Here is a 27,183-nt window from a genome sequence, read left to right on the forward strand (position 1 = left end):
TATATTGGCTTCCTCTTAAACCCCATAACATTATCGGGACCAGAAATTCTGACTCTGATTTCAGGAATTTGGCGGCCAATTTAAACGGGTAAAGTGAGTAAAACTTGAATTAACTGAGTTTCTCAGTTATGAACTGGTTGTATTTTTATGATATGATATATTTTCTGTAAGTCCTGTTAATATGTGAGAAGTAATGATAATTGGATAATGTGAATGCGCGATGCACGTCTGTCCTCAGCCGCCCGCAAGCGCGAGCGTGATCCCAAGGAAGTTTGTCCCCGGAGCTCCGGCGCAGGTAGCCTACCGTTACCGTGCGGTGTTATCGTAGTTGGGAGGAAGCTCCCTTGCCTTGACAGTTGAAGTTGAACTTTGAGTGATCCCTTTCAGCAGCTTCAAACCTATCCCGTGTCAAGACCAAGAATGGAGGAAAGACTTCCTTATGTCCCCTCCACTAATTTAAATTTATAAAAAATACTTTCTCCAAAAGATTAAAGGCAACGTACGTCCAAAACACCCTTTCGTTTTTTTTCTTCCGGTTGGAACTTGGGATTCTGGGGCCCGTTTCTCAACACCTGGACAAGTTAGTCATATCTTTATCCACAAACCACTGAGTTAGTTCCAACCTAAACCTGTTTCACTAAAGGCTTCCAAACTAAAATACCTTGATAATGATATCGATACTATCGGTAAAAAGAGCAGACGAGACGTAGCCTTAGACTTTAGTCTTAGTCACAAAATAGCATAATTTTCAAAAAGAAAAATTATGACAAAATTGCAAATATTGTGATGAATCGGGAATTACATCTTTTAAAAATAATAGCACAGGTAAATTTAGACAGCTGGCAGCCGTCTGTTTCGAGGAGTTCTTTAACATTTTAAAAAAAATTTCTCCTCGTACACAGACGGCTCGCTATCGTGCAGCCACCATTAGGGGACTTGCAATGCAAAATCCCCCCGTCGGGGTTCTTCAATTTTTGTCTTTAATGAATAAAAAAATTGACAATTATTGCGACCAAAGTGCAAATTAATATTCCCTCTTGGCATTAATTGCCAAAAAACGGAAAAAAATCAAGTTAAAAGGAACAAAAACAGTGACTTACCTCGGCTGTCACGCAAATTCACTTCCCTGTTTTGTCCGATCTTAAGTATTGAGCCATTGAGTCCCCTGTACAGATCGCGCTAGAACTCTGGTCTCTGTATTTGGTGAGTGAAGCCAACGGAGTTCAGCTGAATAACCAAAATAACAGAGACCGAAGCTTTTGGTCTAACGTAAATTATGCATCATACACCCTTATAAAAAAAATTGAATGGTATACCATTGACTACCATTTATCATACACCATTGATATACCATTGGAATACCATTCGCACAGCACCCACCATACACCAATGGTATACCATTCAAGCCTCAATGGTATACCATTCAAACTAATTTAAATAATTCGGACGTTACTATTACCATATTCATGAGCACCATTTACCATTCATATACCATTGATCAAACACCATTCACCATTGATCTACCATATGGCCACTATAGACAGGTTTACCATTGACCACCATTCACCATTCAGCCACCATTCACTGGCCTACCATTTACCATTCAGCCACCATTCACTGGACACCATTGGCCTACCAATTACCTTACACCATTCGCCTACCATTCAACATACACCATTCGTGTACCATTCACCATATACCATTCGTGTACCATTCGCGTACCATTCACTTTACACCATTCGCGTACCATTCACCGTACACCATTCGCCGTACACCATTCGTGTACCATTCACCGCTCACCATACACCATTCAACTACCATTCGTCGTACACCATTCGCGTACCATTCACTGTACACCATTCACCGTACACCATTCGCCGTACACCATTCGTGTACCATTCACTGCTCACCATACACCATTCAACTACCATTCGTCGTACACCACACACTGTTCACCATTGATTGACCATTCACTTTACACCATTCTACCATACACCGTATACCATTGACCTACCATTTACAGTGCACCATTGGCCTACCATACACCATTGAACTACTATTCACCGTACACCATAGGCTTACCATACACCATTGGCTTACCATACACTGTACACCATTGACCTACCATTTACCATACAACACTGTCATACACACTATACTATTAGTCAACCATTCAAATAACATCATTGGTCATACACTATAGACCACAAGTGTAAATTCAATGGTAGACCAATGGTTTACACTGAATGGTAGACAGTAGAACAACGATGTGCAATGTATAGTAGGCCAATAAAGTACAGTGAATGGTAGACCAATGAGGAACAGCATATCTCTGGGGTTAATGGTAGGCTTAATAATGGAATAAGTATACACAAGAAAAAAAATGAAAACAGTTACTTATTTCAAGAACGTCAATAAAATGTTTTTACTATAAGAAGTTTAAGTACAGCATAAATGGCACAGAGTATTCACAAGTATAGACTTTATAATAAAGCACAAAAGTTATCAATATATATGACTTAGCTACTCGTTGATATCTATACTCTGTCAATCTTGTTATCTAAAAATAAACATGCATCAAGACAGAGTTTGATTGAAAAACACAACAAATGAAGACTAACATTTCCAAGAATAAACCTGTTCTCTCATATTGCTTTTTACATGGATTGAGTACTTGGCAAAACCACTGTTCTGCATACAAACCTGATACTTGTAATACAATAAACTTGATGTTAAATCTGTTATGTGTAATTGCTTTCAACGACATTAATACACATTTTTTACTAATAAGTTCAAGTACAAAAGAGTATTGACAGGTATGGCATAAAAGCACCATATTATGAATACATGTGACTGTGCGACTCCACAAGAGATCAATGATTGCACTCCACATAAATATTATGTTAATCTTCCTATAAACAAATTTACATGTAAGACAGAGTTTGGACAACAAACTAATGAACACCAAATTTCGAAGATTAAACTCAAAATGTGTGATAGCCTTCACATGGTCAAATGAATAAAGTGTACCACACCTAGAAGAAATGAAATATCCCCAAAAGGGGGGAAAATAGTACCCCCAAATTGGTCTCTTTTTTCTTTTCACCTAAAAAGATATATCAATGGCATGTTTCTACATAGAATTGTTAAAAGGTATTACCCGCCTAAGTATCCAGAATCCCGGATAACTGTAGAAACAGACGCGATGCGGTTTATTGATAAATTGCATCGCACAAAATACGGTTTCTCATAACCATCTCTCTGAGAGGTGGTTATTGCCATGTTAATCCGTTTAAATTTTTTGTAAAAACATGGGGCAAAATAGCATACGTGTCTGGCTTAAGTGCGTGAACCAAGAAGTGCGATCTCACAGTATACATATATTCTGGCCGGTTTTTATCTCGCCAGCTGATCGCGAAACGTGTGTACCTGTTACAATGAGTGAGATCTACCATGAATTTTGAAAATTTTCCTAACGAGATGCAATTTTTGACATACCAAAATGCAATGTGAGGTTATAGGTTGAATTTTCCGATTTTCCAATTTCCGCCGTATTTGCGACGCGAAATGCAAGTTAATCAGATTATTCAGTCTGTAGAAAGAGTTTGGTTTAAGAACGATAAGGTTATTCGAGTCCGGAAAAGATAAACTGTTTTTAATGATTTAATGTACAAACACGCCAAAAGTTTATCATAAATACAATAATGATACATTAAGAAATGAATAATATATCACACATAGAAAAAAAAATATAATGAAAATAGGGAAAGAAAATTATTCAATTTGGAACACTAAAAAACAGAAGAAAAATAGAGACCTTTTTTGCAAAAAATATAGAAAATAATATATACAAGATACCCACTTATTTCTTTCTATTTTTGTTGTGTTAAATCAGATGAATAACTCAACTATGTGTGAGAAATAATATGATTATTGTCTTACACAGTAAATCAGTAGTCAATCGTAATTTTTTACAACCGAGCTTGGACAAAATTTAAATTCATATAATACAAAAAATATATAAATTGTGATCTTGTATATTCATGAGGACTTGCAGAGAACAGTTTTACCAAAAAATAACAACTTTAATTCGTCAAAACTTTGTTAATCCTCAACAAATTTTTATGAAATTTTCAGTGTTTTTTGTTGTCTGATGTACACTTTCAATTATATCACATAGCTTTCAGTCTCGAGTACCTCTAGCCCTTCAATCAAATTGGTTGGACGACCGGTTACATTTTACATATAACATAGTTATAAGGAGAATGAAGGGGACCATAGAAAGAAAGCATGAGAAAATGGGAGATTTTGGTAGGGAGAGAATGAATCAGAAAAGGATCATGCTGAAAATTTCATTAAAATCTGATAATAACAAAGTTATTGAATTTGAACAACATTTTGGTAAAAAATTAAGCTAATGTACACATGATCGTCAGGAATATTTGTTAGGCTTATTCTATAAAATGAAATAATTATTTCATATTTTCATACATGTGTGTATGATATGTCCCAAGTATCATATCATTATTTCCAGCAATGCATATCTTCACATTAAAGGTAAAGTCCACCACAGAAAAGGTTGTTTTGAATCAAAAGAGAAAATCAGGCAAGCATCATGCAAAATATTTCATCTAAATCGGATGCAAAATAAGAAAGTCATGACATTTTGAAATTTCGCCTATTTTTCACAAAATAGTTATATACACAATTTACCCACATGCATATGAGAGAATCGATGATGTCCCTCACTTTTTGTTTTGGTTTTCATTGTTTGAATTGTACAATATTTCGATTTTTACAGATTTGACAATAAAAAAATCAAAATAAAACTTTATTTCATAGGACAATGAGGAGAAAATTATAATATTTCATATTTAAAAAACAAAGAAAAGTGAATGAGTGATGTCATCAGTTCCCTCATTTGCATACCGACCTGGATGTGCATGTAACTATTAAGTGAAATTGAGCGAAACTTTAAAATGTCATGCCTTTCTTATTTTTCATCCGATTTTTATGTTTGATTTTTCTCTTTTTAATCAAATCAACTTTTTTGTTAGGGTGGACATGTCTTTGAAATAAATTTTCACTCCATTTTTTATAGTTCTCGGAGGACAAAATGTAAATTAGCGCGACTTCTTGTAATAAAATACAAGTGGGGATATGACATCAGCTGGTTAGTGGTTCTGACTCTCACCTTCCAAACAGAGGGTCGTGAATTTGAGTCCTAGCCATGGTGTGTTTTCCTTCAGCCCGAAATTCATCCACACTGTGCATCACTAGACCCAGATGAAGTGAATGGGTACCCGGCAGGATTAATTCCTTGAAGCTGTAATAAGAAATATTGGATGATAACAATGCAAAGGACAGTATATTAGCTAAGGGTTCAAAATATGAATGCTTGTCGTGTGTGTAAGCTTTCTTTAGAAGTTCATATATTTTTTTATATATCGAGAAATTTGCAGTATACTCTACCATTCAATTGAATGATACCAATTAACAAATATCAACAAAACATTTGGTAAAATATGATAAATAAATTAATGTTTAACCATAGATGGGTAGACAATAACCTATCTAATGGGAGGTTGCCCCAATGATGAAAAATACCACAACAAATGAATACCTGGGGACAAATTGTCCACCCTTACCCCCTCAGCCAACATGCTGATATTTTTTCTGGGGGGGGGGGTGTCAGAAAAGACTTGTGCTCCTCTAAATAGGGATGACATTTGTCCTTTCTCAGGATTTTTTACCATTCCTGACAAGGTTTTTTTTTCCAGCTATGCCACTGCAGGAATACAATCTGTTTTATCTCATGAAGCTTTGCAATTTTTTCTACTGAAGAAAATTCTTACACACCTACCTTTCATAAACTCCAATTGTTTCTTGTACATGGCACGTTTTCTGTGTTCAACACCCGTCGTGTCATTCCCAGATAAGGCTGGACCATCTACCTTATCATCCAGTGTATCCGTCGTCCAAACTTTGAAAATGAAATAAAATCAATTTGAGTGTTGTAAAATCTGCATGTATGTGCAGATACAAGCAAAAATAGAATACTAATATAGTAATAGAAAAAGAATGATCTTAGAACTTTAATGTTAAAGATATTTTTCATGGATCTCTGATTACCAGCCCAGAATTCAGGATAAAGATAAGGAAATGTGATAGTATTCAGCGTAGTTCAGACAAGGCTGTATTATAACTGTGCATGCTTTATACTAGTAAAAGCTAGGTCATCTGAAATCAAATGTCTATAGCAGCAATTTTCAAGAGGGTAATCGATGACATAAATTCCATTTTTCTGGTATTGACAACCGCAGAAGCAGATCCAAGAGGGCACATTTGACCTGTGCCCCCACCTTGAGAGCAATAGTCGATGTGTTTGATAAAAATGTGGCTTTCTTACACAAGTGTTCCCCCCCCCTTCGAAAGTTACAGCAAATATATTAAAAATATTGTCTCATACAAGAGGATCTCTTTTTTGGTTTGCTTGTTATTTAAAGTTTCCTTGGGAAAATGTGCCCCACTACCCCCTTTGAGAAATCATGGATCTGTTCATGGACAATCATATGCCAGTGGATGGACTCCAGACGTTTTTAGGCAAGTTTTGATCAGTAAATAAATAAAAACAGATAAAATGTGATCACAGGACAAACTTAACTTTAAAAAAGGATAAAATTTACTTTAAAAAATTGATATGCCTAGCCCCATGAAAGGATCTAAGAATACCCTCCCGCACTAATGCAGTTTCACACCAGCCAACTCACAGTGAACAATTGTGTACAACGGATAGCGGAGCGTGAACGTAGTGGTCGTGTACATTTTTGCTTATTACATGACGTCATCCAGCCACTGCCGAGAACCAATTTATGAATGAAAATATAGTAAGCATGCGCAGTGCAAGCCTTTTGTTTCCCCACACAGAATTCCACCAAAACAAGTGTGCAATTCCCTATCACCTCGTACCAAAATCGACCTAGAATTTCAATTTCGCATATTTTATATGAATTATGAAAGGTATTCTCGGAGGATCTATTTTCTCACCGATACCGCACAGGTAAGCGAATTTCGAATACTTCTTGCTTTTCCATCAAAATTTTACGAATTAGCATCTATATGTCATTGTGTTCCTTGGAATTTATAGAGTCTATCGCAACGTGCAAAAAGTCAATTGGCTTCCGGGTTTCAGAGCGTCGCGTGAATATGCATGAAATTGCAGAGTTTCGATAATTTTTGATCGATACCGGAGCGATCCGATCACGAACCAAGACCATTTACCGCGTACACAACATGACCTGATATCGTTATTGCTATTTCCGCACGCAGTCCAAAGGAATTATTTTTGGGACCATGTGGTCATGACGTGATCTGCGCGATTGACCGATCAGCGGTCTTCGAATCGCTGTGCGGAGACGATCTATCCGTTGTACACAGTCTATGGACAATTGTTTGTTGTGCATGCAACTTCGAGCGAAACTCCCCACCAGAGTTGTCTACACACATTTTGAGATCAATATTCAATATGCCCACCACTTTTCAAAATATTGCGGATCGCTTGGATTCGCCGTCATGTTGATATGGACCGAAATTATGTGGTCAAAAGATTCGCATGCGGCATGCTGGCAGTTTGTTCGCCACATGTTAGCATGATTTGGTTGCTAACTTCAGTCCATATAAATATTAAGGCGAATCCCAGCGATCCGCGAAGTGATGTCTACGGATTAGATCAACGACGTCGAGATCAAGACTAAATACAGCCGTTCCCAATATTTTGAAAAGCGGTGGGTATATTAACATAGAAATGTGACTGAGAGACCTGTCATGACATTTGGGAACAAGTTTTGGTGATGAGGTATGCTGGTAATCGGCCGGTGCAAAACTGCATTAGCGCCAGTTTTCTCTGCATAATTATTGCAGCCTCTGTAGAAAAATTGAATAGGAATCGTTTGTCACTCCGTCCAGTCACAGTTCCACACACAAAGTGCACATTTTACCATTGAAATAGTATGTGCAATTACACAGCGACAAATTGTGTACAATGGATAGCGGAGCGTGAACGTAGCGGTCGTGTACATTTTTGCTTATTACATGACGTCATCCAGCCACGGCTTATTTCGAAAGGGTGGGTGCTGTCGCGTTAGGGTGCGTCAACGCGAACGCGAAGATTCGTCCAAAGCCCCCCCGGTTTGGCCGAAAGGGTGCGTTGGGAGCGCCACGTCGCGTCGCGTTCACTGGAACGCGCCCTTTCGTCCAAAGCCCCCCCCGGTTTGGACGAAAGGGTGTGTTTAATAATAATGAATAAATAAATACAAATATTTATAAGAAAGCTGAAGAAACAAAAAAGACGAGTGATATGTGAAATTTGCATAGGAACATAAATCATCATATGGCATAAACATTCTTTTTAAGGTAAAAAAAAACAATGACGGCATGCTGCATGAGGATTTTTTCGGTGGAAATGTTTTATGGTATAATATTGATACATGTAAAAATTATGACTGATTTCAAGGTTCTTTCAAATAAATAAAAGTAACTTACCTTCAATTTTATATTTAGCAGGTGTGTATTTATTACAAAGGAAAACATTAGTATACCTGGAGATATTTGGTGTCCCCCAAATTATAAAACTTACGGCAGATGTGTCCTGGAAAGGCAAGGCCAAAATTGATGTCGGGTCAGCATTCACAACGTTTAACTCTTCAGACCCTACCTTACTATATTTTACACTTGAGACCCTGCCTCAGTATATTTTGTGAGATGTGTCTGTTGTGCATGTGTGCGTGTTGTGTGTATAATAATAATAATATGTGCGTGTTGTTTGTATACTAGTAATAATAATAATAATACTTATAATAATAAAAATAACAACAATAATAATAATAATACTTATAATAATGATAATAATAATAATTTTCACGCCAAGTGGCTTATTGCAAGGGTGGGTTTCTGATTTTATTATCATTATTATTATTATTATTATTATTATTATCATTATTATTCTTAGTTGAACTTAAATTCTTTCTTTTCCTCAAATTGTAAATGCTTTAAATGATTGAAAATCCACTATTTTACGTGCAAATTGGCAATGTTTGACAAAATACCTTATATTCAGCTTTCTTATATTTGTATTTAATTATTCATTATTATTAAACACACCCTTTCGTCCAAACCGGGGGGGGGGGGGCTTTGGACGAAAGGGCGCGTTCCAGTGAACGCGACGCGACGTGGCGCTCCCAACGCACCCTTTCGGCCAAACCGGGGGGGCTTTGGACGAATCTTCGCGTTCGCGTTGACGCACCCTAACGCGACAGCACCCACCCTTTCGACATAAGCCTCCAGCCACTGCCAAGAACCAATTTATGAATGAAAATATAGTAAGCATGCGCAGTGCAAGCCTTTTATTTCCCCACACAGAATTCCACCAAAACAAGTGTGCAATTCTCTATCACCTCGTACCAAAATCGACCTAGAATTTCACTTTCGCATATTTTATATGAATTATGAAAGGTATTCTCGGAGGATCTATTTTCTCACCGATACCGCACAGGTAAGAGATTTTCGATTACTTTTTGCTTTTCCGTCAAAACCTTACAAATTAGCGTCTATATGTCATCGTGTTCGTTGGAATTTGTAGAGTCTATCGCAACGTGCACAAAGTCAATTGGCTTCCTGGTTTCGGAGCGTCGCGTGAATATGCATGAAATTGCAGAGTTTCGATAATTTTTGATCGATACCGGAGCGATCCGATTACGAACCAAGACCATTTACCGCGTACACATCATGACCGGATATCGTTATCGCTATCGATACTTCCGCACGCAGTCCGAAGGAATTATTTTTCGGACCACGTGATCATGACGTGATCTGCGCGATTGACCAATCAGCGGTCTTCGAATCGCTGTGCGGAGCCAATCTATCCGTTGTACACAGTCTATGGACAATTTGCCGTTGTGGTGTACAGTGTAGCTAAGTTATAGACCTGCGTAGCCTTTATCATTTTTTAAACTTTAGGACCCATGTTTCACCTCCATTTTATCTCATTTCAATACCAACATCTATCAACAACAAATTATAGGCCTAATTTCAAAGCAATATTTGTCGGCAAGTTTTCAATTTCAGTGAATTAACGTGTGCAGTAACGGTCTATTTCACAATTAAAACTTTGACAGTCTTGACATTAGCATTAACAAATCATTCATTCATGAATTCAATGTAGGCCTATTCAGAGATGGTTTTTGTAAAACATTGACAATAAACATCAGGCAATATGAGCGAATTACTATTCACTGCTCGCCGAGCTAAACTCTGCCAATACAAAGCATAAAAACCATAAGCACTCCCTATCGTCAAAGCCACATCCCGGCCCGTAGAGCAGCGGCCAGCGCCAACGGGGCAGTGACGGTGGCAGTGCAGTGGTCGTGCATGTCGTGGCGGTACAACGACATCTAACATTTTGAGACAATTTGAGAAATAAATCAAAGAAAATTGTTATAGAACTTACTGTTTAGCCTTCTACAAATGACTTTGAAGTCGCTGTCCGAATCTGACCCGTGTTCCTTTAGTTTTTGATGAATTATCGACGGACTTATCAACAGCAAAACGGTAGTAGGCCTACCGGTAGATCGAGTTTTCTTTTTCAAATATTGCACTTGGCGGTTAGACGTTCGCGCGTGCGTGCGAGAACAATACGTATTTATAATAGAGCTACCTGGCAAGCAGCCAAGCGGCCCTGCTCGCCAACACATATGGGGGGGGGGGGATAAATTATGACCAAATCTGGGGGAGGGGACTTCTTCGCCAAGATAAATACACATCCCGATATGGGGGGGGGGGTGAATCAAACCCAAATCAGGGGTGTCTTCTTTTTCCTCTCGATTGGTTCGTGGTTGGAAACCATGATGGCGTGAGATCAATTTTTGCCACTGTTTCCCTTGGATCTTGGAATCTATGAAAAAAGTTTTCGATCCCTTCATTTTTTTCCTTTTCTTTTCTCTTCTTTTCTTTTTTTATTTTCGTTTTTTTTTTCTTTTCTCCTCTGCCTTTTTCTTTTCTTGTTTTTTCCCTTTATATGTATATTTTTTACTCATTCCTCTTCCCTTTCAATTTGCTTTTGTTTTGATTGAAATAGAGATTTCATTCAGTATATTTCTTTTCTGTTACATTGTACTATACCCTGTATGGCGGCAGGGAATTTTGATAGGGGTGGGGGAGCAAGACAATATGGATAAATCATTTCAATCAAGTAATGACCGTCCTATAGAATAGCTCTCCTCTTTATGAACGCCGTCCGTGAGAAAGAATAATTAGGGCCTAAAAATAGAATTAGAATTTTGAAAATATCATTTGTAAAAAAAAGAGAGGAATAATTCATGATTGGAAGCAGCTATAAGGTACAAATGGGTTCGGAGGGGGCTTTGGACGTTGCAGACTGACCATATCAGGGTTTGCGGATGGGAATTTGATATAGGTTGGGGGACCAAGACAACCAACAGTGAATTCATTTTGAGCAAAATATGGGCCGCGGGCATTGCAAGAAACTTTCAATCGAACGAAAATCAATTTCACACTCCAAAATTAATTGAAAGTCATACTTTTCATTGCAAACTTGCAACTGATTTATTGTTTCTTCCATCAAAAAAATCCAAATTGATATGTTTTAGATAAAATTAATGTATATAACCTATAAATTTGTATCTTGGGATTAATTGCAAATATCTAAGTTTGGAACACTCCAGATATAGTTCTCTTCATAAAAAGCGGCCATAAATAAGCAAAATGATTATAAATTAAATAGAATAAAACTTTGAAAATAAAAATATGAAGAACGTAGTTTAGAATAAAAACGAACAGTATACCGTACGATAGAGGAGCTACATTCATGCCGTTCATTAATTTTGACTACCAAGAAACAAAAAGCGAAAGGAAACAAAGGGAAAAAGAGAGGATGGTGATCAATGTACAATTTTCTATTTAGCACGATACGCATCTTCTTCATGCTCCCTATAAAACGTGCATGTTTGAATTTCAAGATTTTAATGGTAAATGATTACAGGGACCTTTCGGGAGCGGCTGTGAAATGATTTGTCCGTTGGTATTAAGGTACAATTAAAACCCTTTTTTCTCAAATAAGATTTCATTGACCGATTGATTTTGATTTTGCACCCATTGCATCAGATTTAAATTTAGAAGGTAATATGTACAATCGTAAAATATACAAATTTATAGTATTGTATTATAACCACTGGATCAATTATATTTAAACACATATAGACCTTTTACTTAATAAGGACAAAGACAATTTAAAAGAATGCAAGAGACCATGTGTACCATCATGAGCGATTACACTTGATTAGGGGAAGCTGCTCGCATAAAAGTCACGACTCAAAAATTTTATTAACTCTAAATACTTTTAAATCTTTGATATATTTTCTTTAAATCTTCGAAATTATGTTATTGGGTAATGCAATTGGGCATACCATTCTCCATTAACACAAATGACATTCATTAGGCACACACCACTAAGCCACTATGGCATTACAATTATCCAACAACTATCCAATGATTATACCACTAGGCACATACTACTAAGACACAATATTGGGCATATGGTATACCATTGATACCAATCATATGCCTAATAATAATAATAATAATAAAGGTATATTTACCCAGGGTAGCCACTTCAGTTCCGAAAACTGTTCTCCCAGCGGGCCCTGCTATTATTACCCGGCTAAGCTAGGCTACCTTCTCGGTGCACACAGCTTTTTTGAGGAATTACTTCCTGCCGGTACCCATTTACCTCACCTGGGTCATTAGGCATATGCCACTGAGACTATTGGATATCACTGAGACACCATTGAGTATATGGTATACCATTCACCATACCAGTCATACCACTATAGCGGCACATACTACTGAGACACTATTGAATATCACTGAGACAACATTGTATACCACTGAGACACCATTGGGTGTATGGTATACCATTCATCATACCATTATAGAGGCACATACTACTGAGACACCATTGAATACCACTGAGACACCATTGTATACCACTGAGACACCATTGGGTGTATGGTATACCATTCATCATACCATTATAGAGGCACATACTACTGAGACACCATTGACCACCACTGAGACACCATTGTATACCACTGAGACACAATTGTATACCACTGAGACACCATTGGGTGTATGGTATACCATTCATCATACCATTATAGAGGCACATACTACTGAGACACCATTGAATACCACTGAGACACCATTGTACACCAATGAGACACCATTGGGTGTATGGTATACCAGTCAAACCATTAGAGGCACATAGTACTAAGACACTATTGAATACCACTGAGACACCATTGGGTGTATGGTATACCATTCATCATACCATTATAGAGGCACATACTACTGAGACACCATTGAATACCACTGAGACACCATTGTACACCACTGAGACACCATTGGGTGTATGGTATACCAGTCAAACCATTAGAGGCACATACTATCGAGACACCACTGACCACCACTGAGACACCATTGTATACCACTGAGACACCATTGGGTGTATGGTATACCATTCATCATACCATTATAGAGGCACATACTACTGAGACACCATTGAATACCACTGAGACACCATTGTACACCACTGAGACACTATTGGGTGTATGGTATACCAGTCAAACCATTAGAGGCACATACTACTGAGACACTATTGAATACCACTGAGACACCATTGGGTGTATGGTATACCAATCATACTATTACAGGCACATACTACTGATACACCATTGAATACCACTGAGACACCATTGTATACCACTGAGACACCATTGGGTGTATGGTATACTATTCATCATACCAATCATACCATTACAAGCACATACCACTGAGACACCACTGAATACCACTGAGACACCGTTGGGTGTATGGTATACCATTCATCATACTAATCATACCATTAGACACATACCACTGAGACACCATTGGGTATATCGTATACCATTTACCATTGAATAAACTACCAATTACCATTAAGAACTTACCATTGAAACACCACTTAAATACCATTCGCGTACCATTTACCATTCAGACCACCATTCAACTACCATTCGGCACCATTCAAATACCATTGGCGATTTTTATAAGGGCATACTTAGACCATGAAGACTGGGGCATTCAATTGCTGAAAAATTGAATTATGAATAATTTATTTCATGACTTAAAAAATCACATGTGGACGTTGAGATAGGTACCCCCGGGATATCCAATTTAAATAGTCTACGAAAGTAAACCATAACGGTTTTATTTGTAAAATTATAATAATTATACAATGTTTTACGATTCCATACATCATCAAAATATAGTTTATCATTTTTTTTATAAATCTTTGATACTGATCTTATGATTTGACAAATTCTATGCATAAATTAGAGATTAGAATTTATCCAAATGTCAATAGGGTCTGAAAACGACAAATACAAGTCAAGATATGGATGGCCTGACGTACAATTTCCGACATTTCTACAATATTGATTCCATTTTTAAACAAGAATTCATTTTTAAAATGAGAGAAATATTGTGAAAATACAGGAAAAACTTGCCGCTATTTTACGTCTCCATCTTGTTCGAATCAATAACCCCCCCCCCCCTCTTTGATAAATCTTGGTCAGAAAAATCACCAGACCTTCAAAAAAGGGATTTATCAATTTCACAATTTTCTGTAGACAGGAATAACCGTCGTTTCTGGGGATTTCCTTAACAATGTCTGACATTTCACTATAATTTCCATTCAACAACGGTAGTATGTTAGTGTGAGCTCGCATGTGTTATCACTTCCTCTAATTCGCCGACTAACTGTCTGGACTTCAATATTCTTTTTAAATCGAATTTACAGTGTAAGGATCTAGAAACTAAATACTGTCTTGAATATATAACAAATAACTAAACATGTGAAAAAATAGATCAAAAGGTATGAAAATGGTACTTTACCAATGTTGACCGGTACTTGTCTTGGTCTCGAGAATCACCCCAAAATGGCAGCCAAAATATGAGATATTTACCAACGAACAGTGAGGGCGTCAACAATTTACGAATGTGATATCGATATTGCTTTCGATAGTATACGATCTGCTCCATATGTCCATATGCGAGCAAAACCGCTACGATCACAAGTAGCAGACGACATTCGATATATTGAGACATTAAAAAGTTAATAACTATAATGACGTCATTCAAGATGGCAACTTGCAAGAAAAACCCTCAGCTCAGGTGACAATGTCTTAGATGAAAGATTTCTCAATCATCCAGAGGATTTTTTTCAATAACTATGGTCCAAGGTATGCAATTACTTCAGTTATTTATATTTCCCTGATAATGGAAACCATGAAACTGTAAATTTCGCTTAAAAATAGTTTAAATCGCGACCTATAAAACGTTAGTTCACTTATTACGTTGACTGTACGTACAGGCCTCCAAGCTCTTCAGCCTATGTATTGGTGATTGGAGCCAACATAGTTTAGTGGAACAACCAAAATACAGAGACTGAAGCTTTTGGTCTAAATTTTCTGCAGTTTTGTATTGTTAAGTTAATACCTTAATGAACTAGCTGGCGAAGAAGATCTTTGATATGTTGATATCCTGTATAGGTAGCCTCAGCATGATCAATACACTATGCATGACTTTGAAAATGAGAATTTAAACAAATTTGTCATGAAGCAGAGACATTGTGCTATCAAGCATTTTCCTTGTCTTTCATTCACATGGGGCATAGTTCTTGATATGATATTTTGACAATAAAATCCATAAGGCAGAGCCTTGACAGTTAACAACAAAAGTTTAGGAAGATCTGGGATTGACAGCCTTCCTGTATTACAGATTCTGAATCCAAAGTGGTTCACTGGTAGGAAAATTCTCCTTGGTTCTTGTAAAATTGGATAGCAAATTGGTATACTAAATTGCACTCATGGAATGTTAAACAGTAATACATTTACATCAGTGAAAGAAAATGTATAACAAGCAAAGCAAAAAAATAATAATAAAAATTTCAATAGGGTAAATAGTATATCTTGATGCAGAGAATTTAGCAAATTGTTGACGTTATTTTGCCTTTCCTCCAGCAATGTGGCATGAATCAATTGCTAACTTCAGCTCATCATTTCGTATTTCTTTTCTTCATATATTCATATATGATCAAAAATTATAAATTATTTGTTTGCCTCTTCTAGATTTTCATTGTACGATGATCAACTAAGGCATGATGCAGGAAGAAAGGGGCGTAGTGAGCTCTCGGTTCACATTCCGTGGAGTTGACTACATAGTCAGCATATGGGTGAATGATGATAATCTACTCACTGTAGAGGTAGAGGATAGATTGACTGCAGACCAATGGAGAGGATCATTTGAACCAGCTTGTAAGTTTGCTTGATTGTTTGAGGAGTTATTACTACCTTCATGGGCGTTCAATGAGAACACTAACAGTGGCAGTAATTTTAGTTTTGTGCTCTTTATCATTCGCAATAACTCTGCATTAATCAGAGAAAGTCATTGGGAAATCTACTTCTGACTTCCCCTGTCAGGAAAAAAAAGGTTAAATTTTATAATTGTAACATTTTTCTTTTAATGAGATGAAATACACAAAAGGTTTTAAAGTTGGGAATTGATAGGCTGTAAGGTTTCTTATCAAAAGAAATAGTGATATTTTTCCTCATTTAAACATTGTTTCACATGCCACTGAAGTCATGTTGACTCATGTGTCATCTTTATGTGATGGTTATATTTTATTATTTTTTTTAACACAGATATTGAAGACTTAACACACAAAACTGGGAACTACAAGCAGTTTTCCATCTTCTTGAGTATGTTAGAATCAGCATTGTTACAGGTTGGTATTGAAGGGTGTTCTTTTTTTCAAAGTTTCTCAAGAAATGGAATTATGAGTGATTGTGGGAATGTGTGAAAACTAATAATGATTAAATTCCGCTTTCCAATATATAGCACTTGATTCATCAGGAATGGGTCTCTCAGGACTTTAAAGATACCCATTAAGATGACTTTCCAAAGGATGCTAACCCACGGAGGGGTCACAACCCTGTTTTTACAAGTTGAGAGTCAGATCAGAACCATACATGTTCTTCAAAAATATATACCAACGTTACTCCTTAATAACCCTCTTACTAATGAGTGCATGAATGTTTCCTTATGATGATAAATAATTGAATGACTAGTATTGGAGTGGTCTTATTGGAAAGAATACTTCTTTTTACTATTTGGGAAGGTGTTTTTCATTTCTCTTTGCTGCTCTGTGGATTGCCCCTGTTTATAGACACATTACCTTGTATATTTATTATTTCTGCAGAACTCTGAATCTGTGAGCCTTGATCTTTTGACCTATGCTGATCTTGAGTCGCTTCGTAACCGCAAAGCTGGTCTTGGTACCCGGACTATCCCAGGGGCTCAGAGGTCTGCACTCAACACTAAACGTTATCTGATTGTCACCTACACTGTGGAATTTGACAGGTAAGAATGGAAATTACCAAATGAGTTACAGATGGGTAATACATGTAGATGATAAATTTGTCATCCTTTGCAATTCCCTATGAAAAGTTATTATCATCAGACTTTTTATACCCATGTGTGGAGGAATAGCTTTGGATCTTGAGGATTCTGATCCAACTATTTATTGAGGAAAATTATCAATCTTAACCCCAATTGATATGAAGGCATTGCGTAAAACTGGCGAACTAAATGTTATTCTTGATTATTAAAAAAAATCATGTGTAACTGAAGTCAGTATGCATATATTTTAAATCACATTTTTACTATTGACTTATTTTGTAGGGCAAGGTATACATTTCCTGCAACTCAAATGTTTTTTTTTTCAATTAATATATCAGATTTCCTGAAAGTTTATATCATATCATGAATACAAATAATAGCATATTGAGACCTCCAACCAAATTCAGTTATGAAATAATGACATACAGTACACAGTTCCACTCATATTTGTTTTTTTGTTAAGTTTGTTGAAACCAATTGCTACATACAATTCATGTTTTGATTTTTTTTTTGATCAACTGTATGTGGAACTCCAATACTATGTAATTTGAAATATTTACTTGTTTCTTTCAGGATCCATTATCCTCTACCTCTGCCCTACCAAGGTAAACCTGATCCTGTGGCTCTACAAGATACTGTCAGGGAATTACGCAAAGAAATCAAACTTCTCAAATCACAGGTATGTCACAACTAGGGAATTTACCTCTTATTCTTTGGTCTGTTCTTTTATCATGGCAGACCAGTGGTTTGATTAGCACAAGTTAACAAATATATATATAAAACACTTCATACAAATACTTCAAAACACTACATAACCACACAGCTTTGCTTGGTCATGCCCTCAAACATTCTAGAAATTTTCTTCTACATGTTACACATTAACTTGCACCTGAGTGGAGCATTGCAAATGTAGATACTACATCTAGTAAATGCCCCATCTGGCAACAATGACCTTGGCCTCTTATTATTTGTTTGCTGATTATTAGAATTGAATGCAACTGCAAACAGCTCAAGGTAAATAATTATTAGACAATATTGTATGTGATTAGGAAAGTGGTTTATTTCCCAAACTGTGTGTGATATGATCAAATCATCCTGCTATACAGTAAATGAGTTGAATTGAAATTAAGCCAAGACAATGTTATTTGTAAAGAGTCATTGTATTGATATCATGACTGAATGTCCAATGCAGAGATATATGAATACCTTATGAAACTATAAACCTAAAACTAACAACAATGGATAAAAATGAAATTGTGCTGCAAATTATTGCATGATTAGTCAATTCTGGAAATAATGTAAATTTCTGTCTACATTCTATTCAATTCTCAGCTTACTTCAGATCGCAAATCTTCAGAACTTGTTAAGCTGACCAAAGAGTAAGTAACATTTTATAAATTCATTTTTGATTTCAGAGTGATCGATCCATTTACACCCAATATTTGTGATAAGTCTGTATATCTCAAGCTGTTTTGAAATTGTATAGCAAGAGGAAATAAAATCTTAGTTGTCAATTGCAATGTAAATCTGTTCACATATTCACTGATTTCATTTTTAAAATTGTATCAAGGATTTCCCCCAGACATTGACATTTTCTTAATTTTCCTAATTATGCTAAGCTATACATGAAATCAAACTGTGCGCTTGATCACTAGATACAGCTTTAGATGGGTTAATTTTTTGTTTGAATACTCCCCCCCCCCTTTCATCAGTTTTTAGTACATAAGATATTCATGATATGATATAATATATTGCATGTATAATTTAATATAGAACACCCATTTAGATATTTTGAATTGCTTTCTGTTCCTTTTGTTAGCTATGAGAATCTCCTATTAGAGAAGCAAGAAATAGAGGATGCTTTCCTTCGATACCGAAGAGAAGTGAAGAACACGTCGACAGGTAGTGCAGCCAAAGAGGTCCGCATTCTCAAAACTGCTATCCAGAATCTAGAGGAAGATTTGGTGAATGAGAGAAGGAAATACCAGAGGTCGTCCAGTAAGAGAAGTCAGAATTACAGGGAGCTGCTGGAGGAGGTGGGTTCCTTGGGGTAATATCTCTTCTCCTAGCCAATCACAGCATGCACAAGAATTTCAGTAGCTTATTACAGTGTTCAGAGAGAGACCACTGGTAAATTAGTAATGAAATTATTCCTAGGGGAATGCACTCAATCTTTAAATCAATTTTAGAATTGATTTCATTCAATATTTCATTCAATAAAACATTGCCAAGTCCATATTGCTTTTAAATGTTTTCTCAATTCAATTCATTTGAGTGGTGTTTCATCAAACTTAAATGTTGTTTTAAAATTTGATTTGGGTTGAAGATTTACCTCATGAAGTTTGGAATGTATGACAACTTCAATAAATCCTTACTTTTGATTGGCTGAGGAGCACTGTTACTTGGGTATCTGGGAATGACTACTTTTTAGTGATGACAGCCTTCATGATCAAAAGCCTTTGAAATGATTGATTCATTATCCCTCTATGTTAGATATATGTTGGTTTATTAATACATAAAATGAATTAACTGATTGATTATATTATGTGAATTCTGGATTCAGAAATACATTATGAAGATCTTACTCGCATAATTGTTACAGGTTGAAGAACTGAGAGCCAGTGAGCGGAATCTAAAAGTGCGAGTCAAAAGTCTCACAAATGAGCTAAGCATCTTGAAAAGAAAGTAAGTAATACTCCCTAATATGAATTATGGTGATGTAGACGATGATTTTCCTTAACTATAAGATATGACAGATGTTTCTTAAAGTTGCTCAGTCATGAGATTTCATGTTAACTGGATCATAATTTGCTGACACTAGACTTAGTGAAAATCACCAGATATCTATAACACAGTGTCCCATTTCTGAAGCACAATATACAATAAGACAAATCTGGAACACCACGGATAGCTTTAGGAATTCCACAACCAAAGAGAAAATAGCTTTGCCTGGAGCAAAGGGAGAAATATGCAGAGCATTCATGGAGATCCACGGTCATCGAACTCAAAGTGATATATATACTAGACAACTCTAGTAGCTTGGTAAGCACCCGAGCGCCAGCCAACATCCGGGCGCAATGATCGAAAAACCTGTTTGCTTGAATAATCTTCATATAGTATATCCTAAATGTAAAATTGTAAATGACACTGTTAATGTGATATAGCACCAAACCCTTATGATCTTTATTTCCTTTACAACCAACCTAGTCCATCAAGGCGGAGTAGCCGTTCTCCAATGGTACCCACCCCATTATCCCAACGTCAGTCAAGACCTGCTGCTAGGAGACCACCATCAGCTGACATAGCGAGATCTAGGCCTCGATCAAGAATAGACACAAGCAGTAGAGAGAGATCACTTTCAAGGGGTCGAAGGTCAAGTGTGTCATCGGTGGGGAGTAGGAGTCGAAGCATCTCACCTGCAGGTCTGTTAGTTTCTGATTATCAACCTGTTGTTTGTACTGAATAAATTGAATTTATGGTTAAATTATTCATCACTTGAAAGGAGATTAAGCACTGTTTCAATATTGTCACTCTGACCAGGGATAATGTTTATTGAAAATTTCCAAATAAGGAAAGAGGGGAAAATATATATTGATCCTTTGTACAACTTTTCATTTCTTTCAGGGAATACTTGTAAAATGCAGTCCAATAATCCTGCTATTTTTTGCTAAAATTAATGTTACTTGTAATCATGATCTAGTCATTTTCATTTCATCTGAAAAAAGTTGAATATGTCTTATCTTATCATCAGGTGCCAGAGGTCCCAGATTTGACCCTACAGCTTACATTCTGGAGAAGAAACGCAGAGAAGAAGAATCCAAATTGAAAAGGTTGAATATATATATATATGAATATTCAAAGGAAAATCCATGTTTGAGAAAAAGTATGAGAAAATAGAGGAATAAAAATTTAGATCAGAGTCCAATTCCAAGTCATCAAAGAAGCACACAAAAAATAAATGCACTTATTTTTTATAATCCTTTTATCTCCATTTGATCATTCCATGAAATTTACATGTAAATTAATGTTCATTCCTAATTCATTGATGATACAATACCAGGTAACTTTGTCTAGTAAGGATTTATTTAAAAAAAAAACACTGTTGAATCACATAGACAATGATTACATTTAAGACCCAGTAATTAATCAAAATGTATTCTTGATGGTTAATACAGTTTGATGATTTGTTTTAGTTTTGTTGGTGTTGTTTGTGTTTCACCAGTGCCAGGTTACAGAACAGTGCAGTGCGGTCCAGTGGTAAATCAAGGTTAGCAGGTTCAGGAGAGAGGGGTAGAACCAGGAAACGGCTATCAGATGGGTACAGAGGTAAGATTCATTACATAATCAATGTTTACTGTACCGATTGTGACAGTGAGTAGTGAAGTACAGTGGAGTAGACCTTCCTTTGGTCAAATAATTATTTAAGACAATGTGATTTTTTTTAAAGAATTGAATTATACAAAATGCATAAAGTGAAATGATTAATATTGGAATGTTTTCTTATGTACTTTTTTCAAAAAATGTTAATGTATATTTTTCTTACTCTTGGTTTGCTTTTATTTCATTTTTTACATATTTTTGTTTTTTTTTTAAAGTAAATTTTCAATGACACTTTTCTGATCATTAGCAACTTGAAATTAAAGTATTTTCCTGAGTAGAAGTAGAAATAATGTTAACAGTTATGAATTTGTGTAAACACAGAAACTTATTGGATTTGTATATGGAATTATTTGTTTTTTTTTTTTGGCAATTTGGAGTCTGACAATCAGACAGTCATTTACATAATGTTGCATAATTTGAGAACCACATACTAGGGCATTGCACATTTGGTCTCAAATATTCGACTCGAATAGAAAAACCATGAAACAATGTAGCACCTACCTGTAACCTTACAAAGTGATTACAAAAATTGTCAGGGTTCTTTTAGGTAATTTTGAGTCCTGCTGGATTCTGAATAAGATCTTGGCAACGAATGGTTCATCTTGAATCTGTGTATCTTAGGGTTTCGTTCAAGGAGCTCATCAGCTGGAAGCAGAAGATCATCTGGGGGTGGAGTCAGTGATGTTGAGGTTCTATCTGATGCCTCAGAAGGAAGGAGAAGGTAATTATCTTTCATCTGTCATTCATATGAGTACAGTACTCTTGTTTTAATCAATCTAGAAAAATATTATTTTGAAAATTAGGGTAGCCATTTATATTGAGCTGCCCTTTTTGACCATGTAACTAATGTTCCATACATTTTATAGGTAGGAGAAATCTGTAAAGAGATGGACACAGACGTAATATGCAAGAAATAATATGTAGGTATCCAAAGACTATAAGTATGAAGAAGTTGAAATATTTAATGGAAAAAAAGAATGAATGATATTGTTTGGTACATGTATTCTCATAGTTTTTATAAAGCTAACCCTAGACTAAGACCAGGGGCCTATTTCAACTATGGTAGCTTTGCCATTATGACAAGTACCATGGTAACCTTGATTCTGATTGGCTGCTGAGCCCTGTTACCATGATAGTTGCCATAATGACAGAATTAAGTTGTAAGTCTTGTATGAAACGGACCCAAAATTTTAATGAAATGACTTGCCAACACATTCACAGAATGAGTTCAGAAATATTTCAGTCCTTCAGTGAAAAGTGATTGAAGATTAGTCATTAGATAAATGAATCTTCATTTGTATTACTTATTTAAACAGGAGATTACGAGAAGTACTACAGCCAGGCAAGACTTCTTCATCTAAAGCATGGTCTAGTCCAAATGTGGTAAGCCGTCTCTGGTTTTAAATCTTTGTATAAATAAATGCATAGCATTGTAATTCATTGTTTATAAAACTATGTTACCCTCAGTATAGTATGACTTGCAGATTAATAATTGTTAACGTTTTTGACCCTGTATATGTGATTAATCTGGGCTTCATCTTTAGAAAGAGTTGTGGCTGATTAAAAATAAAAGTCAAATTAAAATAGAGTTTTAATTTTGCCATTTATAGATTTAAGTCATATAAACCTTAATTTGAATTTTTAATGGAATCAATCACAACCCTTATAAGATGAGCCTCTCAAAAAACTATTAGCTCTTTTGGGATGCTTTAATGCAGAGTGAATGATGTATATGATCCACTCTTGACATGTTTCTTTTTAAAAAGCCTATTATTAATGTCAAATTAATTATGGTCATACCAAGCCATATGGTTAGAAATTAAATAACCTTGAGAACGTGGCCTTGTAGCACGTGAAGTGACAAATACAATCAATTCAAACTAAAAGGATGAGTGTAAAGCTATGGCAGACCATGTCCAAAGATTTTGAAATTAATTGTAAAATATCAGTTGTATCCCTTTGTGTTACATCCAAAATGAATGCTCCAAGGATTATGCTCATAATGTAAACTATCAATTGCTTTTCTTTCTTTCAGCCATTCAGGAGGAAAACTGGAGCTGCTCCCAAAAGATATCCTTTTCATATTTCTTTAACCTACTGATACGTTTTTGAGTAAATTTTATTACATGGTCATATAAGGGGTTATTGAATATTTACCTGGTCTATCTACATCAAGTTCTGCCTTACTATTGACTTCTCCAATATATTATTAGTGCTTATATCACTGAATTGTTCTCTTGTTTTAGAGCATTGAAATGAAGCATTCCATGAGTGATTTTTTATGTGTGTGGTCTCTTAAAATCGATATATACATTGAAACAAGTTATTCATTTTCAGTGATATGGTTTTATTTTTCATCCCTGGCTTGGGTTTCATTTTCCCAAGGTAACCTTACCACTTTGATGTTTCCTTTACTTTCTTCATCACATTAATGAGTACACCTGATCCTGACTATCCATCAAGGAGAGGGGCTGGTAGCAAGACTAGGAGCAGACCGCTCTCTGAATACAATGGCCAAGGTAAGGAAGACTAATTAAAAACAACACCTTTAACAGGCACCTTCCCTTTTGAATTTGCTTACACAGTCATGGTTACAGAGTTTCACAGCCATCCCTTTCCTTTGTGATCTTTATCCAATCAAATTTGATGAAATAATGTTCTAAAGTGTAACATATTTGATAGAGATGACTTGCATATGTCAAATTTCTTGGACTCAATAAATGTATTTGATTTAGGAAGAATATAATTTTCAAGAGTTAATTGAGACATCTTGGCATATGCTGGGGCTGCAGCATCATGCTAAATGCATTATTATACCCTTGTTATTTAATGCCTATTCTGTGTATGTAATAATAAATATCACCTAAGTATGATTTTAACAATGTGGTTATGTGTTACCATATACCCTCATGCAAATAGAAATTTAAAAGAGAGTTTGAGTCATATTAACAAAACATGGGGGATGTTTCACAAAGATTTAAGTATGACTTAGAGTCACACTTAATGCCGATGTGTATGTGATATGCAACGCCCAAAATAATAGGCAATAGTCCGCGTCCTCTTGGCATGATCTGACCAATGTGTCATGGCTTTTATAACACACACAACTAGGCTTTCAAGTGTGACTCTTCAGTCATACCTAAATCTTTGTGAAACACCCTCCTGCTCCTTATTTTTTATAATTGCACTAAAATAAAGTCAAACAAGTGCACTACATACCCAAGTTTACACACCTACAGCCATCATGTTTGGATCATATGCTGGGGACCGTTTCATAAATCTTTTATCATGACAAATTTGCAATAAGAGTTTAAAGCTACTGAAATCATTCAAGTTGATTGGCTGATCATAAAGTTGTTATAGAAACTACACATTTGTTAAAACAAGTCTTTATGAAACAGGCCCCTGGTGTGCACACATGCTTAATAAAAACCTAGATGGGGTTTACTTTAAATTTCTATCATGACTTATGACCAAAGTGATTATTTTTTAATTTTGTTGATTCTGCAGATCGGAGTGCAACCCTGTACAATGATACGAATGAGATGTCGGAAATTGATGCAAGACTCAGTGCCCTGCAGCAGTTTATGAAACATAATTTGTAAAGACTGGATGGCAACCAACCTTGAAGAATATGGAAATCATTATAATATATGTATGGATTTAATTCTGTAAATTGGACAATTATATAGTGATCTTCCAAGTTCTATGGATGGAGATAACAGTTGAATGTTCATTCAAGCGATCATTTATCACTCTAGGATCGCCAAAGATTTTCATTTTTTACATGGGTGTGTTCAATCAATCTTTTGTCTGACTTAAAAAACAAAATGTCTTTTAAAACACAAACATGAAACACTGAAAAAGGTGTGTTCCATGACCTGATTCTTCAGAGTGGCATTGCTAAAAATCTCTTTAAGACATTGGGGATATCAATTACAACTTCCTGTCATTGTTGTGGCATAATACTCTAGGTTGAGAGATGATTCCTGTATCAACGACTGCACAGTGTTTTTGTTTAAATGAAGGATAAACAGGGTTGATAAAAAGAGCTTGAATGCTCTCCTGTATTAACTTTGTTATATGATTATATTTGGAGAAAATTCATTTGTGGTTTTACTTGAACGCACCCAAACCTGTCTGCTTGAATCCTTGTGAGTCATGAAAAAAGAAGAAATAAAACAGAAGGAAATTTGTGATCATGGCTACCTGATGATTGAAAGATTGAAACATACAGCATATTTTTTAATCTCATCAGTCAATTGCCAATTCAACAAAGAATAATGATTTTTCGATTATATAAGAGGCTGAAATTAGCAGCTTATTATAATGAACTTATCATAATTAACTTCAATGTGCCAAAAAAAAAAATAGTGAATGCATGACAATCCCCAAATCTGATAATTTTCTATGGTTCCACCACAAAATAATCCTTGTTAAAGATCTTTCTTTGGCTTTTATTTAATCTTGATAGAAATATGTGAAAGAACATCTATTACATTAGGGTGTGGCAGTGATTCAGTCGTCGTAGGGTCTCTAAAAAATTGTGTGTCAGTTAAGAGGCTACCAATGAAATGGAAAAGAATAGAAAATGGCTATTTTATGTAAGCAATTGATTGTGGCCCTAAGATAGAAAAAAGTCATACAATAAAATAGCATACACCGATCATAACATGAAAAAAAACATAACCCACAATTGGATATACTTGAAACTTTTCTATAGTTGTACATTTAGATGTACACATGTTTACAAAGTAAAGTCTGTATATTGCCTGTCAGCAACTGAGTCTAATATTGGAAAAATTGAACTGCCCAGACTAATGAAAAATTGCAATTTTTCTACAGGGTATATTTCCTACTTGTTTTTATTCTGAATTACATTTTGTACCAGTCCTAATATCACCTAATTTTATGGAAACCTTAATTGCTTCTGAAAGGGGATTCCAGGCTAAAAATAATATGATTTGAACAGAAAAAGAAATATCAGACAATTTACAGTTTTGCATCAATTTTGATGAAACAGTTCTATGCATGTCCTCATGAATATTCAGTGAGCAAACTGATGATGTCGTATCCCCACTTGTTCTCCTGGATTTTATTACATGAAATTATGTTTTTTAAAATTTTCCCTCCAATTAAAAACAAAGAGTGACAAGCGATTAAAGTGCATTCAGTATTCATTGCCACAACTTATTTTATTAAACAGGAGATATAACATAGATATGTATGAAA

At 35.7% G+C, this 27,183-nt stretch overlaps 1 protein-coding gene across 3 annotated transcripts; it reads left to right on the forward strand.

Annotated features, from left to right (window-relative positions):
• On the forward strand, positions 1-26,976 carry LOC121419086 (centrosomal protein CCDC61-like). Of its 3 annotated transcripts, XM_041613387.1 has the most exons (17): positions 23-93; positions 16,034-16,037; positions 16,242-16,427; positions 16,815-16,897; positions 17,372-17,532; positions 18,145-18,250; positions 18,904-18,950; positions 19,391-19,607; positions 20,174-20,256; positions 20,779-20,993; positions 21,323-21,401; positions 21,794-21,897; positions 22,573-22,672; positions 23,268-23,334; positions 23,987-24,021; positions 24,379-24,470; positions 25,462-26,976. In XM_041613387.1, exons 3-17 carry the CDS (start codon positions 16,271-16,273, stop codon positions 25,554-25,556), a joined length of 1,641 nt encoding a protein of 546 aa, XP_041469321.1. In that variant the 5' UTR covers positions 23-93; positions 16,034-16,037; positions 16,242-16,270; the 3' UTR covers positions 25,557-26,976. The 3 variants fall into 3 exon arrangements, with proteins under 3 accessions (XP_041469320.1, XP_041469322.1, XP_041469321.1); XM_041613386.1 differs by lacking the exon at positions 16,034-16,037 and having other exon boundaries at positions 1-93; XM_041613388.1 differs by lacking the exon at positions 16,034-16,037 and having other exon boundaries at positions 10-88.
• The last annotated feature ends 207 nt before the right edge of the window (positions 26,977-27,183 follow it).

The sequence above is a fragment of the Lytechinus variegatus genome, chromosome 7 (assembly GCF_018143015.1).
Source record: "Lytechinus variegatus isolate NC3 chromosome 7, Lvar_3.0, whole genome shotgun sequence".
Classification (NCBI taxonomy): domain Eukaryota; kingdom Metazoa; phylum Echinodermata; class Echinoidea; order Temnopleuroida; family Toxopneustidae; genus Lytechinus; species Lytechinus variegatus.

Excerpts from the sequence above, each read along its gene's own strand:
- LOC121419086 (XM_041613386.1), top strand. The coding sequence starts at position 16,271 with ATGATGCAGGAAGAAAGGGGCGTAGTGAGCTCTCGGTTCACATTCCGT. Across the intron at positions 21,402-21,793 it reads GAAGAATCCAAATTGAAAAG|TGCCAGGTTACAGAACAGTG; the intron begins GTTGAATATATA and ends GTGTTTCACCAG. Across the intron at positions 23,335-23,986 it reads CATGGTCTAGTCCAAATGTG|CCATTCAGGAGGAAAACTGG; the intron begins GTAAGCCGTCTC and ends TCTTTCTTTCAG.